Consider the following 14490-nt stretch of genomic DNA (forward strand, 5'->3'; position numbering starts at 1 on the left):
ATTGATACAACTAGCCGTGGGTTCACATCTCTATGTGATTCGGACTAAACATGTCCTTATTCGAGCATACCCCAATTGCTCCATTCTTACTTATCAACTCCTTGATAGTAAGAACGTCAGAACTCAAGTCTGATAGTACCCAACCAATCACGTTAAACGCCTAGCAGCATCGCTTACGTGATTCCCTAGGTATCACATGATAGTGCCTGCAAGAACCATTCAATTATGGTTAGCGTACAGTACGGTCCCTTCAACTCATATATCCCGACCGATTCGACAACTATTGGTTTATCGAGAGTTGTCAATGAATCGATACTATGTGTCATGTTGTGGTTGCATCGATGGTGTAATCTATGAAACCCCTTTCATAATTACCACCATACTCTGATCAGAGATTTCAACCCACACATACATGAAAAACACATAGGATATCCATACCCGTAGGTAAGCGGGGAATCCCCGGCTACAATGCATCGACTCCTATATGTTTCGCCGTAACACCCAATCTTGCCACCTGATGACCCCATAAGAGTCGGTAAACAAGTCAAAGTGAAACGCTAGCACATAGAGTCTCAATGTTGTCCCGGGTCATAAGGACTAATGGTGTACAACCATAAACTAGGACATTTCCACTCGATAAGTGAGAACCACTTGGAAAGTCCTTTATAGAGGGTTGTTCAGTGCACTCTACCAGGAGCACCTATCTGCATGCTCGGACATCACAATGTCCCCTACCAATGAAACATGGTACTCACATCGCAGATACTAGTCTCTAACTCGAGCGGCCTTTATCCTTCTTAGTGGCGGCTGAATCGACTAGGAACGGTTTAGAATATACAGTATTCCAAATATGAGTTTCATGATACTCATCATATGAGCATCTCATATTCTTTCTACTATTTGTATATTCAAGGACTTTATCTATGCAACTAGCATAGGTATAAAGATAAAGATGCGCCAAATTAATAAATTCAAATATTATTAAAATAAAGATCGTTTATACAAAGAGTTTCATCGTGAACAGTCGGCCAACACTTGGCTCGACGTGCACCTACTCTAACAATCTCCCACTTGCACTAGAGCCAACTACCCATATATTTCAGACCATTGATTCGCGATGCTTCTCGAACGATGGTCCTGGTAAAGGCTTAGTTAGTGGATCAGCAACATTATCTGCGGAGCCGACTTTGTCAATCACGACATCTCCTCTTTCCACGATCTCTCTGAGGATGTGGTACTTTCTCAATACGTGTTTGGACTTCTGATGAGACCTTGGCTCCTTCGCCTGAGCTATGGCTCCCGTGTTGTCGCACATCACCGGGATAGGAGCAACTTCATTTGGAATGACGCCCAACTCTTGGACGAAATTCCTAATCCAAACAGCCTCCTTTGCTGCAGCCGATGCAGCAATGTATTCTGCCTCAGTGGTGGAATCCGCAGTACTGTCTTGCTTGGAACTCTTCCAAGAGACAGCACCACCATTGAGCATGAATATGAATCCAGAGGTTGACTTCGAGTCATCAACATCGCTTTGGAAGCTAGAGTCGGTATAGCCTTCCAATTTTAGTTCTCCACTCCCATAGACCAAAAACAACTTATTGGTCCTTCTCAAATACTTGAGGATGTCTTTCACAGCTTTCCAGTGTGGAAGACCAGGGTTGGATTGATATCTACTCACTACACTTAGTGCAAGTGCTACGTCAGGACGTGTAGATATCATCCCATACATGATACTACCAATAGCCGAAGCATACGGAATTCGTGTAATCGCCGCTATCTCTGCATCAATCTTGGGAGACATAGACTTGGATAGGGACACGCCATGACACATTGGTAGATGTCCTCTCTTGGACTCATCCATCGAGAACCGCTTCACGATGGTATCAATGTATGTGGACTGGGTGAGACCAAGGAATCTTTTTGATCTATCTCTATAGATCTGTATTCCCAATACAAAAGATGCTTCACCCAAGTCCTGAATTGAGAACTTACTTGCTAACCATATCTTAGTTGATTGCAACATTCCTACATCATTCCCAATGAGTAGAATGTCATCAACATAAAGTACAAGGAATGTCACAGCACTCCCACTGACCTTCTTATATACACAGGGTTCCTCAGGATTCTTAGTAAAACCAAACTCTTTGATTGTACTATCGAATCTGAGGTTCCAACTCCTAGATGCCTGCTTAAGACCATAAATAGATCTTTGAAGTTTGCATACCATATGCTCACTTCCGATAGATGTAAACCCTTCAGGTTGAGACATGTAAATCTCTTCCTTAATATCCCCATTAAGGAAGGCTGTCTTAACATCCATCTGCCATATCTCATAGTCATACCATGCAGCTATGGCTAGCAAAATCCTAATGGACTTGAACATTGCAACTGGAGAAAAGGTTTCCTCATAGTCAATACCTTGTTTTTGAGTATACCCTTTTGCTACCAATCGCGCCTTGAAGGTCAACACCTTCTCATCCGCCCCAAGTTTCCTCTTGTAAATCCATTTACACCCTATGGGAACAATTCCCTCAAGTGGATCCACGAGATTCCACACTTGGTTTGAATGCATGGAATTCATCTCAGATTCCATTGCTTCAAGCCATTTGGATGAATCGGCATCCGATAACGCTTCCTTGAAGGTCCTTGGATCACATCCAAGATCAGGCTCATCATGGCCCTCTTCAAGAAGCAGACCATACCTCACAGGTGGTCTCGAGACTCTCTCGGTTCTTCTAGGAGCTTGTATCTCCTCACTTGGCTCCTCGGGTGTGGGTTCTACAACTGTGGGTGTTTCTCGAACCTCTTCGAGTTCTATCATCTCTCCTTTTCTATCCAATAGAAATTCTTTTTCCAAAAAGGTTGCATTCCTAGAAACAAACACTTTTGTTTCTTTGGGATGATAGAAATAATATCCAGCTGAATTCTTTGGATATCCCACAAAGTAACATAAAATGGATCGACCGTCCAATTTATCTCCCACTACCTGCTTCACATAAGCAGGGCACCCCCATATTCTAAAATAAGAATATTTAGGTGGCTTACCCATCCATATCTCATATGGTGTCTTATCAACTGCTTTTGTATGGACATTGTTCAACAACAGTGCCGCTGTCTCAAGCGCATATCCCCAAAAGGATGGCGGCAACTCCGTGAACCCCATCATAGACCGAACCATGTCCATCAAAGTTCGGTTAAGACGCTCCGAAACACCATTCAACTGCGGTGTAGCGGGCGGAGTCAACTGCGGTGTAGCGGGCGGAGTCAACTGAGCTCCGTGACTGCCCTTCTCGGACCATCGGCTATGCCCGGCTGCTCTGTCCGGGCTGTTCTGTCCTTCCCGGGTTGCTCTTCTCTTCCCGGGCTGCTCTTCCCTTTCTGGCTGCTCTACCCTTCCCGGGCTGCTCTTCCCTTCCCGGGCTGCTCTTCCCTTCCCGGGCGGTTCTTCCCTTCCCGGGCTGATCTTCCCTTCTCGGGCTGATCTTCCCTTCCCGGGCTGATCTTCCCTTCCTGGGCTGCTCTTCCCTTTCTGGGCTGCTCTTCCCTTCCCGGGCTGATCTTCCCTTTCTGGGCGGCTCTAGAGAGTTAAAACTTGCATTTAAACACACAGTACCCCCTCCACAATGAGAAATCCCATGGCCTATTTATAGACCTCAGCTCGAAACTTACCTGCATGAACGTGTCAACCAAATCCCATGCATCCGGACATCTGTCGCTAGGCAGCATGCACAAAGACACCTCACCTTACATGCATGAACGTGTCCAACAATTACCATGCACTTGACACCTGCCCGGCAGGCGTGTCAACCAAATACTAAAACTCAATCGACACCTCGGCTACACCTCGGCTTACTCACACGAACTCTAAAGCCAAATTACACATGATTTACTTAATTAAAGATACTTAATCATGTTTATTTAAATAAATAGGATTCGGGCTGCTACATTATATGTATATATTTGGAAGATTGTAGTATGGTATTATCGAGCCTTGTCGGCTCTATGATATTTTGGTCTGTACATGTCATGATCGTGTCTGGCTGACACATGTTTATGTTGTTGTGTTTATTGAGGGCATATGTTGTTTATTTTGCGTATTTGATTTTCTGGTATGTCCTATTTACGGGAAGGTAATGCCGAAATTTTTATAAGACCAAACGCAAATTTTTAACTCACTTTTCCGCTGTTTACTGATTAATCATGATTGCATGTCAATAAATCGTTATTAGGATAACGGATCCTCACATTTATTTACCCGAGAATCAATTCTATGATCAATCTTACCTTTCATCAAACTTAAGATCCCAATTTGTACATTTATATACTCCCAAATATCATTGCAGTCTTCGAATCATTATTTCTTACGTCTAATTCCCAAAAATTAATTCAAGTAACCATGAATCATCAATTTTTCTTATAAAATCTACGTGTCCCAAACATTCATAATATTCACGATTAACTTATAGCCCAAAAAAATAGAACGTCAATACTAAAACCCAAAATTCAACATTGTCCAATTTCACCACAAAACCAACATGCGTTTAAATCAAATAATTTCTTATTTCATATCTTATCACGTATAAAATTCAAAATCATATATCCTCATAGCGATATTAAACATGTGACATACACATATAATTCATATACTTATGCAGGTAACATCTTAAAATCAGATAAAGCATGTAAACTTAAAAGTTTGAGGCTTGACGACTGAGCTTCTCGGCACTGATGGTGGCACAACCCTTTACAGAACCATTGCTCTGATACCAAACGAAACGTCTGCTTATTCGTTTTCTTCAAAAGTACTAGAATTTTTTTTAAAAAAAAAAACCCTCACAAATTCGGCCATTGCATATACTTGATCATAAAAATACTTTTGCATTATTTTAAAATAAAACATCCAATTAGTACTTGAAAATCCAATTGGAGTAGTCAAACACGAAATCGTAAAACATTTTACAAACCTAAAAAGCAATAAATGTTGAAAAGTATAGCTCATACTAAACCTCTCAAAATCTTTCAAAAGCATAAATAAAATGTCGTAAAAATCTTTAACTTAAAATCATAAACTTAAATGCGAAAAATAGAAGTGCTGGTCCTGGGGTTATATGCACCGACAGTCCAGCAAGTCACCCATCAAGACCTCCAATATCATAGTTATTAATGTCACATGCATCATACACATCTAGTGAGTCTAAAGACTCAACACATCATATCCTTGATAACAAATAATACGTAATAAAGTTCACAAACAACAATGAAAAATACTTGTACTTAAAATATCATTTTCATGAAAAATGCATAAACTTTAAACTTAACATTTTCATAAACATAAACATATCACATAAACATATTCATATCATATCCATATTCGTATCCATATTAATATCCGTGTTCATGTTTGTTGAATTCAGATCGTGATTGTGACTCGTATTCTTGATCGTATTGGGCGGGGCGATGGATCCATCTAAAGAAAACCACAGTACTGGGCGGCGGGGACCTCAGCAACACTGTCACCGGTCAACCGAGTCCATGGACAACATATCAATGTATTCGTATTCGTATTCGTATCACATATTCGTATTCGTATTCGTTTTTTATCAAATGGAAACACGATCGTCGGGATCCCACTAGGACCATAACCATCACGATATTTCCAACATGTCACATATTTAGTCACAATCCCTTTCACGTCCTTCAACATGTCGTATTTCCATCACTTAATAAAACATGCATATAATATCATTTTATTTTTAAACCAAGCATACAACATATCTTTTAAATGTCTAATTTAACCCTTATTAATTCATGAACATTTAAAAACCATATTTTGACATATAAAAATTCATGAACATGTGACGTAATCATATTAGCATATAAAACAGCAATTAGAGCACTGCCATGACGTTTACTAATTTTTCGATGTAAAAAGACCGTTATACCCCTAGATGTGACATTTTACGTGTTTGACTTTTTCTTAATTTATTTGACTCTAACATGTAACAAATAATTATTTAAGCTTAATTAAATTTCTCATAACTTTATTTAGCTTAATAACTAGGCTTTTTAATTAATTCGTAAGACGTTTTGAATGCGTTTTAATTCCGAAAAATCCCAAATTTGAATATAAAAGTCCTAAATTCAAAATTTAATATTTTTATAGTATTTTAGCCCTCGTGAACCACGACTCGACCCCCGTGAGCCATGTTTCAATTATTTTAGCCTTTACAAACCATATCTTGACCTACATGTATCGACTCCGAGCCAAGGTTCGATTTTCACGAGGCATGCCCGAGCTACCTTGAGCCAACCCATTCTCAAACCACTTAGGAACCCACAGGACCCAAACCCAGCCCCAAAACTGAAGCTTGCAAACCCCAACAGGTGCTGTCGAGAACCCCCTTTGGTGAAGGATTCTTCATGCTTGCTTAGGACCTGGCCAACCGACTTAGCCCCTGGACCTAACCCTTAAGCACTCTCTTAGGACCCTATGGTTGCACCCTAGCCCAGCCCGAAAGACCCTAGACCGAGCCCCTTAGCCCTACTCAAGCGCTGAACCCTGCGCACGTCTGATTTCCTTTCTCGGGTAGGAGTCCTAGATGGATAGGACTCCTCCCAGCCATCTAAGCTCACGTCCTAGAATGGCTTGGACCCTGCTCTTGCCTCACCCATGGTCCAAGCTCGGTCCTGGTCCTAACCAAGCCCCAGCTAAGACATCCCTCATGAGAACCGAACCATATGATCAACATATGCCAGGTTTGGTTCCTGCTTGTTTTCGATTCATGTTGCAGAGTGTTGAGTGGTTCTAGGACACCTTAAATTCGTGTAAAACAATACCATATCACTTCCTAATCATGGCAGCCCATTTATGTACATAAACAACACAATTTGGATAAAAAATCCTACTTGAAATTTCATGTTATATGCAAAAAACGAAACTTGAACAAAAGTGTCTCTTGTTTTCAATCTTTTCATGCATAAAATCTTAATATGGTGTGATTATGAGTAAAAGAAGAATATGACGTGCCTTTGCATACTTAACGCACAAAAAATCGTTGACGATTTGCGAAGAACGGGCAAGAACCTTGGCTTGAATTTCCTTGAGCTTTCTTGATTATTATCTCTTGAATTGTGTGTGTTGTGTCGTGTATTGGAATGTTTGCGGGAGCAAAAATTCTGATTGGTGGCGTGGGTGGAGTAGGGGTTTGGGGAGGGTTTAACATATTTAAATACTAATTACTTGCTTGATTAAGCTTAGGTCCATCAAGCCCCCAATTAGGCCCATTAGTGCTTGATTAGGATTTAAGTAAAATTTGATAATAATTTTGTTTAAATAAATTTGTGAATTTATTAGTCGGGTTGCCAAAAAAATTCGTATTTTTGTTGAAAAACCAACACCGATAAAATTTACGTCCCGTCCTCAAAACTTCTTATTTTCAAAAATATGAAAAAGCAACAACCATATTTTAAATAATTAAAAACAATTATTTAATAAAAACATTTTACGTTTTTCAGCCCTCGGTCCCGTTTTTCAATCGCAACTCTAATAACCTTTAAAAAAACATTTTAATGCCACCATAAAAATTATATTTTAAACATGTCAATATGCATAACATAATTAATTCATGCAATTAAAACTTTTAATTAAAATACAACAGAATTTAATAATTGCATGCATGTGGTTGCGTGAACCTTAAAATTTTCGGGGCGTTACAATCTTTGAAATGGATGAGATCAACCCAACCATGCATGTCATTCGAATCCTCTATTATTAATCGTTTGATGAAAAAATGACCAAAAACTTTGAATAATCACTTGCTCTAGTTTTGACACTTTTTTACCCACTAGCTGGGAGATACGTCAAGGATAAACCTTGTGTTGATTTTAATGATGAGGGTGCTTTGTTTTTAGAAGCACGAGTTGACTGCGAGCTCCATCAAATCTTGAATCCTCCTGTGAATTCCGAGTTTAGTTGGCTTAACAACCTCCTACTCGAAGGAGTAGGCGAGGCTGACGACCCCACAGACCCAATGCTCGCAGTTCAGCTCAACAAGTTCCAAGGCAGCGGCCTTGCCATCGGCATGTGCGTGTTGTATAGGATTTTCGACTCGTACTCGATGAGCATGTTCCTGGCGGCATGGTACAATGATGCTACTGGTTTGAACACGATTGTTAAGTCGGATTTCGATTCTACCTCCATATTCCCGGCTGAGGATGCGGCTCCACTCTATTTCGAGGTTTATAGAGTTCCGGACCATAGTATCGTTATTAAAGATTTGTGTTTGATAAGGATACCATATCTAGGCTACGCGACAGAGCCAACCCTAGGTGGAAACAGAACACAAGTACTGAGAGGCCACCCTCGAGGGTTACTGTGGTGTCAGCACTCATAACACAAGCTATTCTTATTGGATCTCGGTTTTCTCGTGTCCAAACACAGCGAAAATTTTAAAATTTTATTTTATTTTGAAAATCAAATATTTTTTTGATCACTCGTATGGTTTTAATAAATAAATATATATAGGATGTTGAAAACTTTTATCTTAGTGAATATTCACTTGGCTCCAACTACGCCGGTATAGGGGAACGCAGCTCTTGTTGTAAATCCCACGTACGTTCTTTGAATCTCCTTTCTTCAATCTTCGAATCAGATCCACGACCGGATTACTTGTTCCTCTTCTAAATTGCACTAGAAATTTAGAAAGATTTTTCATTGAGATTAATTAAACGAGAGGAGGCTCAAAACCCTTTGAAAAACCAAAGGTGATGGCCGAAAATTTTGAAGAAAAAAGAGAGCAATTTTTCGAAATCCTTGGTGGAGGCTAGGGTTTCGAAATCATAAGTGTTAATAATTGTGTTGACACTAAACCTAATACACACATATATAAGCTAAGGGCTCATTAATTAAATTAAATACTTAATGTGCTTAATCAATTAATTACTCTAGTCCAACTAGTTTAATTAATTAATTAATCTTTTAAAGTCCTATTAAGAACCTTCATAATATATATGTTGGTCTTGTACTCTTACAAGCCCATTATACATATACCCATTACATTTAATTTAAATCTTTATAAATTCAACATTTGAATTTAATATTTAAATTATAAATTCAACTCTTTGAATTTATCACATCCAAAATTTAATATTTAATAAAATCAACATTTGAGTTTAATAATTTAAATTCTCAAATTTTATAAATTCAACTCCTTGAATTTATTCTCTCCAAATTTTATAAATTCATAAATTCAACTTCTTGAATTTATTATCTCATAAATTTAACTCCTTGAATTTATTTTCTCAAAATTTAATTATCATAAATTCAACTCCTTGAATTTACTATATCATAATTTTATATAAATTCAACTACTTGAATTTATTCTCTCAATGAATTCAACTTCTTAAATTTATTATCTCAACGGGGACAAAATAATCAAGTACTTGTGTGACCCTCAATGGTTCAGGGACACAGCTAGCCGTGGGTTCACAACTCTTTGTGATTCATGACATAATCCTTTATTCGGGCTTACCCTAATTCACCCCATTCTATGTATCAACAATTGATCATGAGAATGTCAGAAATCATATTTCTGATTAAACCCATCGAATCATGGTAAGAGCGTCTAGTAGCATTGTCCCATGATTATCTATGTATCAATGATAATGCTTGCAAGAACCAGCCATTATGATTAACGTACAGTACGGTCACTTCATCTCATATATCCCGATCGAATCTTTAATCATTGGTTCATCGAGAGTTGCATATTAATTCGATAACTATGTGACTCAAATAGTGGCATTGTATGTACTATTAGAGAACTCTTTCTCCAACGTACATCTCATACTCTGGTCAGAGATTTTATGCACTATTATTTCATTAGATCACATATGATATCCATACCCATAGGTGAGCGGTGAATTCCCGACTACATTGCACTGGCTCCTACATGTGTCGCAAATGTACCCAATCTCGCCGCCTGAAGGCTCTCCTGGAGCCGGTAAACGAGTGAAAGCACAACCCTCAGTGTTGTCCCAGGTCGTAAGTACTAATGGTGTACAATCATAACAACAGAATTATCCTCTCGATGAATGATAACCACTTGAAAAGTCCGATGGAGAGTTGTTAGATATAATCATCATATGACTAATCATCTGCATGTTTGGACATCTCTATGCCATTACCAAGAAACACGATACACATCATCACAAATGCTAGTCTCGAGATCAAGAGACTTTTATCCATGTTTTAGGTGGCTGAATCGACTAGGAACGAATTTAGATCATACAGTGTTTACAAATGAGTTTCAACATGGAATTACGATTCATTTGTATTAAAGTATAATCAAAGACTTTATATATGCTGATTGCATGAGTATAAAGATAAAGTAAAACAAGATCTTAAATTATATTAAAATAAAGATTGTTTATTATACTTGAGACAATAAATTCCCTAGCAAACCATTGGCTTGCAGGGCATCTACTCTAACATTCTACGCACCGACATGGCGAAACTCTGGGGCCGCTCGAGAGTTGCCAAAGTCTTGCAAGCAGCAAACGTTCGCGAAAGAATTGTTCCGCCGGTTTCTAAATATACTTGTGGAACGTGGGTTTCCGCGTTCGGCTTCGAGTACACAACAGCTTAGTTTTGTAGTCTTGAGTATCAAGAAATAGTTTCCAAGATTCAGGAAACATTAATCCAGGGTGTGAAGGACTGTGAGAAGATATTAAGTGACAAAGCATTTGGACGATGGGCAACATCAGGGACGAAAGTCGGCCTTAGTGATCCGACGGTGCCGAGTGGAAGGGCCTGGATGATCCGCTACAGCAACATCCTGGATGATCCACTCGAAGCCTACGTATAAAAAACTCATGGAAACTTATGCAGAAAATTTCAGCATATGTATAAACGATTTTGATTCAAATCTTTCATGTTGTAAAACGTTTTTCATGCATATTTGTCATTAAATAACAATATATAACAATATTGATGCATAAAAAAAGGTTTAAAACATGTATTTGCGTTTAAACTCTCATATAAACAAATACCGGCACGGGGAAACATGGAGGATGAATGGAGGAAGATTGCTAGATGTTTTCCTTGCCAGAAAATTGTGAAAATTCACAAAAATATTGTTCGTAGATGTGGAGAAATGGAGAAGGTTACTTGGAGGCCAAAACCCTAGCTTTTCACGATTTTATGTGTGTGTTCGTGTGTGTGTGTTCGTGTGTGTGAGTTGTGTGGTCTTATTTTTTAAAAAAAATTTCAAATTAATTAAATGCTAACTAAACAAATTAATTAAGTAATAAAATATTAAACATCATACTTAAGAATAAAATCTCCTATTTATGAAAATTTACTAATATTATGCTTAAAATTATTTTAATTTATCTAATAATTTAAATTTAACTCATTAAATTATGCATGTGGTTTATGTGTACTGATTTTTTTGGCGCTACATAAGTGATCTATAATTTTCATGAACGATAGGTATATGAATATCGCTAGATTACGTGTGTTGTGCTATCATAATATATTTAATCTAAATAAATTAATGAAACTCGACCTATCAATTGCAGCTATCTCGGTTCTTAGATTTTAGGTAACTGTTTTACAAAAATTCTATATTTAATTAATATGGAATGCTATCGTGCACAATTGATTACCGATAAGTTTTGACTGGAAGCTGGGTTTGGTCAATTAAATTAGGAAAACACTATGAATTTAGCGGCTATTGCTATATTACTAAGGTTAATTGCTTAGAACTGTATAAATAAATAATATGTTAACCGATGACCAGTTATACAATTGAATGATAAAAACCCTTTGAATTAAAACTCGGTAGAACTTTCTTATTCGTTAATTGTTAATAGTTGTTATTTAATTCTCGTTTATATTTATTATTTTTTATTGTTTTCTAATTTTAGTTTTAATATTGTGTTATGTTCTTATCTAACAAAATCTCTTGTTTTTTTTATTTTTCCTCGAAAGAAATCATCTCTCATTTCCTGTAGATTCGATCATACTCACAATTACACTCATTTTGTTTAGAGATTAGGAATTTAAGTTTGATGTCTCAACGATAACATACCAAATGTTTTATTTTAAAATATCGAATATACGTAATATCCCTTCGTTCTATGATTTTATTTGATAAATGCACATTTGTTTTGGTAAGTTAGCTTTTATATATATATATATATATATATATATATATATATATATATATATATATATATATATATATATATATATATATACTTATACTATTATATTAAGTGTGAGGGCCTTAGAATAACTACCTTTTGAGGACACCAAAATACGTAATTCCATAATTACCCTTCTTACTCTACTAAAAACTTTTTTAAGTCACTCCATATTTTAAATATAAAAAATCAAAACAAAACTTCCATTTTAAATCGTACAACTTTTCTAAATCGAAAATAATTTCGTGTTAATTATTTAGTATTATTTACTCAAATTAAAAATAATAATAGAACATGCAATGCATGTGCATCTTTTACTAGTATATATAAAGTTTCGCGAGTGAGTCTCATGTGAGACCATATCACGGATCATAATCTGTGAGACGGGTCAACCCTACCCATATTCACAATAAAAAGTAATACTCTTAGCATAAAAAGTAATACTTTTTCATGGTTGATCCAAATAAGAGATCCGTCTCACAAATATGACCCGTGAGACCGTCTCACACAAGTTTTTGTCATGTTTCGCACACTTATTTTTTGTAAGTGAGTTTATGTATTAAAAAGTATGTATATGTATTGAAAGATCCGATCGTGCATGCTTCATTTGTTCTATTTTTTGTATAAGAAAAAATCCAAGAATTGTTATGATTCAAGTATGATTTAGATAAAGAATTCTTGAAATATATATGACAATTACACTGTGAATATAAAACCGTTAGATGAACCATATACAATGGGTATAAAATTGTTGTCTCATCCTTTAAACAATCAAGAATTATGGCTAGATTAATAAACCACTGCAAATAAGATAGAAGTGTCAAAATCAGACATGAATCACCAAATGACACAGTTCAACCCGAAAAAAATCAGGTTTGGATTTTGGATTTTCGGTTTCGGGTCAAATCGATTTGGACACGATAGCTGGCCCGAAAAATATGATCAGGTAGGGTTGGGTTTGGGTCAACCCGGGTTGACCCGAGTTCACCCAAAAAATTTAATTTTTTTTGAAAAATATAATTAATAAATATTATCTATATATATTGTATGTCTGAAAATATATTTATTATATATTTATATTATAGATTTTCATAATTTAATTTTTATTTTGAACATTTTTTTAAACAATTGTTTATTTGATTTACTAAATATATTTAATTTTCTACAATTAGACCTTCAAATTTAAATCATATATATGAGAGAGATTTCGTTATTATGTGTTTAAATTATTATTTTTTATTTTATTTAATTTTCTTTAAAAAATTTAAAAAGGTTGAATTCGGGTTCGGGTTGAAAGTTTTCGGGTTGGCTCGGGTTCGGGTGAGCAATTTTTGAATAGTACTATTGGTCAACCCGATCTAACCCATCTAATCTACTCGAATTGACACCCTTAAAATAAGATGAAACACTGGTGCTATACATTTGCTATTTATTATGGTATCCATGTCTTGGTATTCTTGATTTTTTTGAAAAATTATGTATCGGTATATTTTGTACATCGATCGTCCCTACTTATTGAGTGTTTTCCCACACTCATCTCCTTACTCTCACTCCTCGGATAAGGAAGAGGAGCAGTTAGATGAAGATTAGCAAAATATGTTTTGAGGCTGATGAAGAAAATGTTACCAATTTTAAGAACTTATTTTAGTTTTGTTATTTCGATTTTCGTTCAGTTGTAGAACGCTTCCGCAATTTTATTTCATTTTGGGAATTTTAGTTACAAAGAAGAGTTATTTATAAAATAAACTGGTTTTGATTTATACTATACTACAAAATTTTTTGTCTTTCGATTACATGATTGTTAAACAATGATCGTGTCCACAACGTCTCAGTCTTAAGACGTGACACTAATGATAGAACGTAAAAGCAGCAAACATTCTTGGTCATTGAATTCACACATAAATCCATCCGCTTGGCAAAGTTATGTTGTGATAGCATAGGCTTCGATCTAGAGATTGTATTCTTACACCTATTAAATTTAATTTTTTAAAGTTTAATATTTTGATACAACAACAGTAAAACGTTGGCATAAATACTGAATAATTTAGATATGTTCCATCAAAAGATGGGCAAAATCACTTCAAAAAATTCAATTTTTTTTTTACAAACTCGTCTTACGGGTCAATTTTGTAGGACAATCCGACTTGACCCATGAATAAATATTATTTTTAATACTAAAACTAATACTTTTTACTCCGATTATGGACCAAGTCGACTCATCTGATATATTTAGATCCGTAAAACCGTTTCACAACAAACTACTCCAAAAATTATAGCATTCTAGAA

At 36.3% G+C, this 14490-nt stretch overlaps 1 protein-coding gene across 1 annotated transcript; it reads left to right on the plus strand.

The window, feature by feature from the left end:
* Positions 1-6641: 6641 nt before the first annotated feature.
* LOC140819076 (limonoid 21-O-acetyltransferse-like) lies at positions 6642-10643 on the plus strand. The gene is made up of 3 exons (XM_073179088.1): positions 6642-6756; positions 7849-8237; positions 10473-10643. Exons 1-3 carry the CDS (start codon positions 6642-6644, stop codon positions 10641-10643), a joined length of 675 nt encoding a protein of 224 aa, XP_073035189.1.
* The last annotated feature ends 3847 nt before the right edge of the window (positions 10644-14490 follow it).

Source organism: Primulina eburnea, chromosome 18 (genome assembly GCF_022965805.1).
Source record: "Primulina eburnea isolate SZY01 chromosome 18, ASM2296580v1, whole genome shotgun sequence".
Taxonomy (NCBI): Eukaryota; Viridiplantae; Streptophyta; class Magnoliopsida; order Lamiales; family Gesneriaceae; genus Primulina; species Primulina eburnea.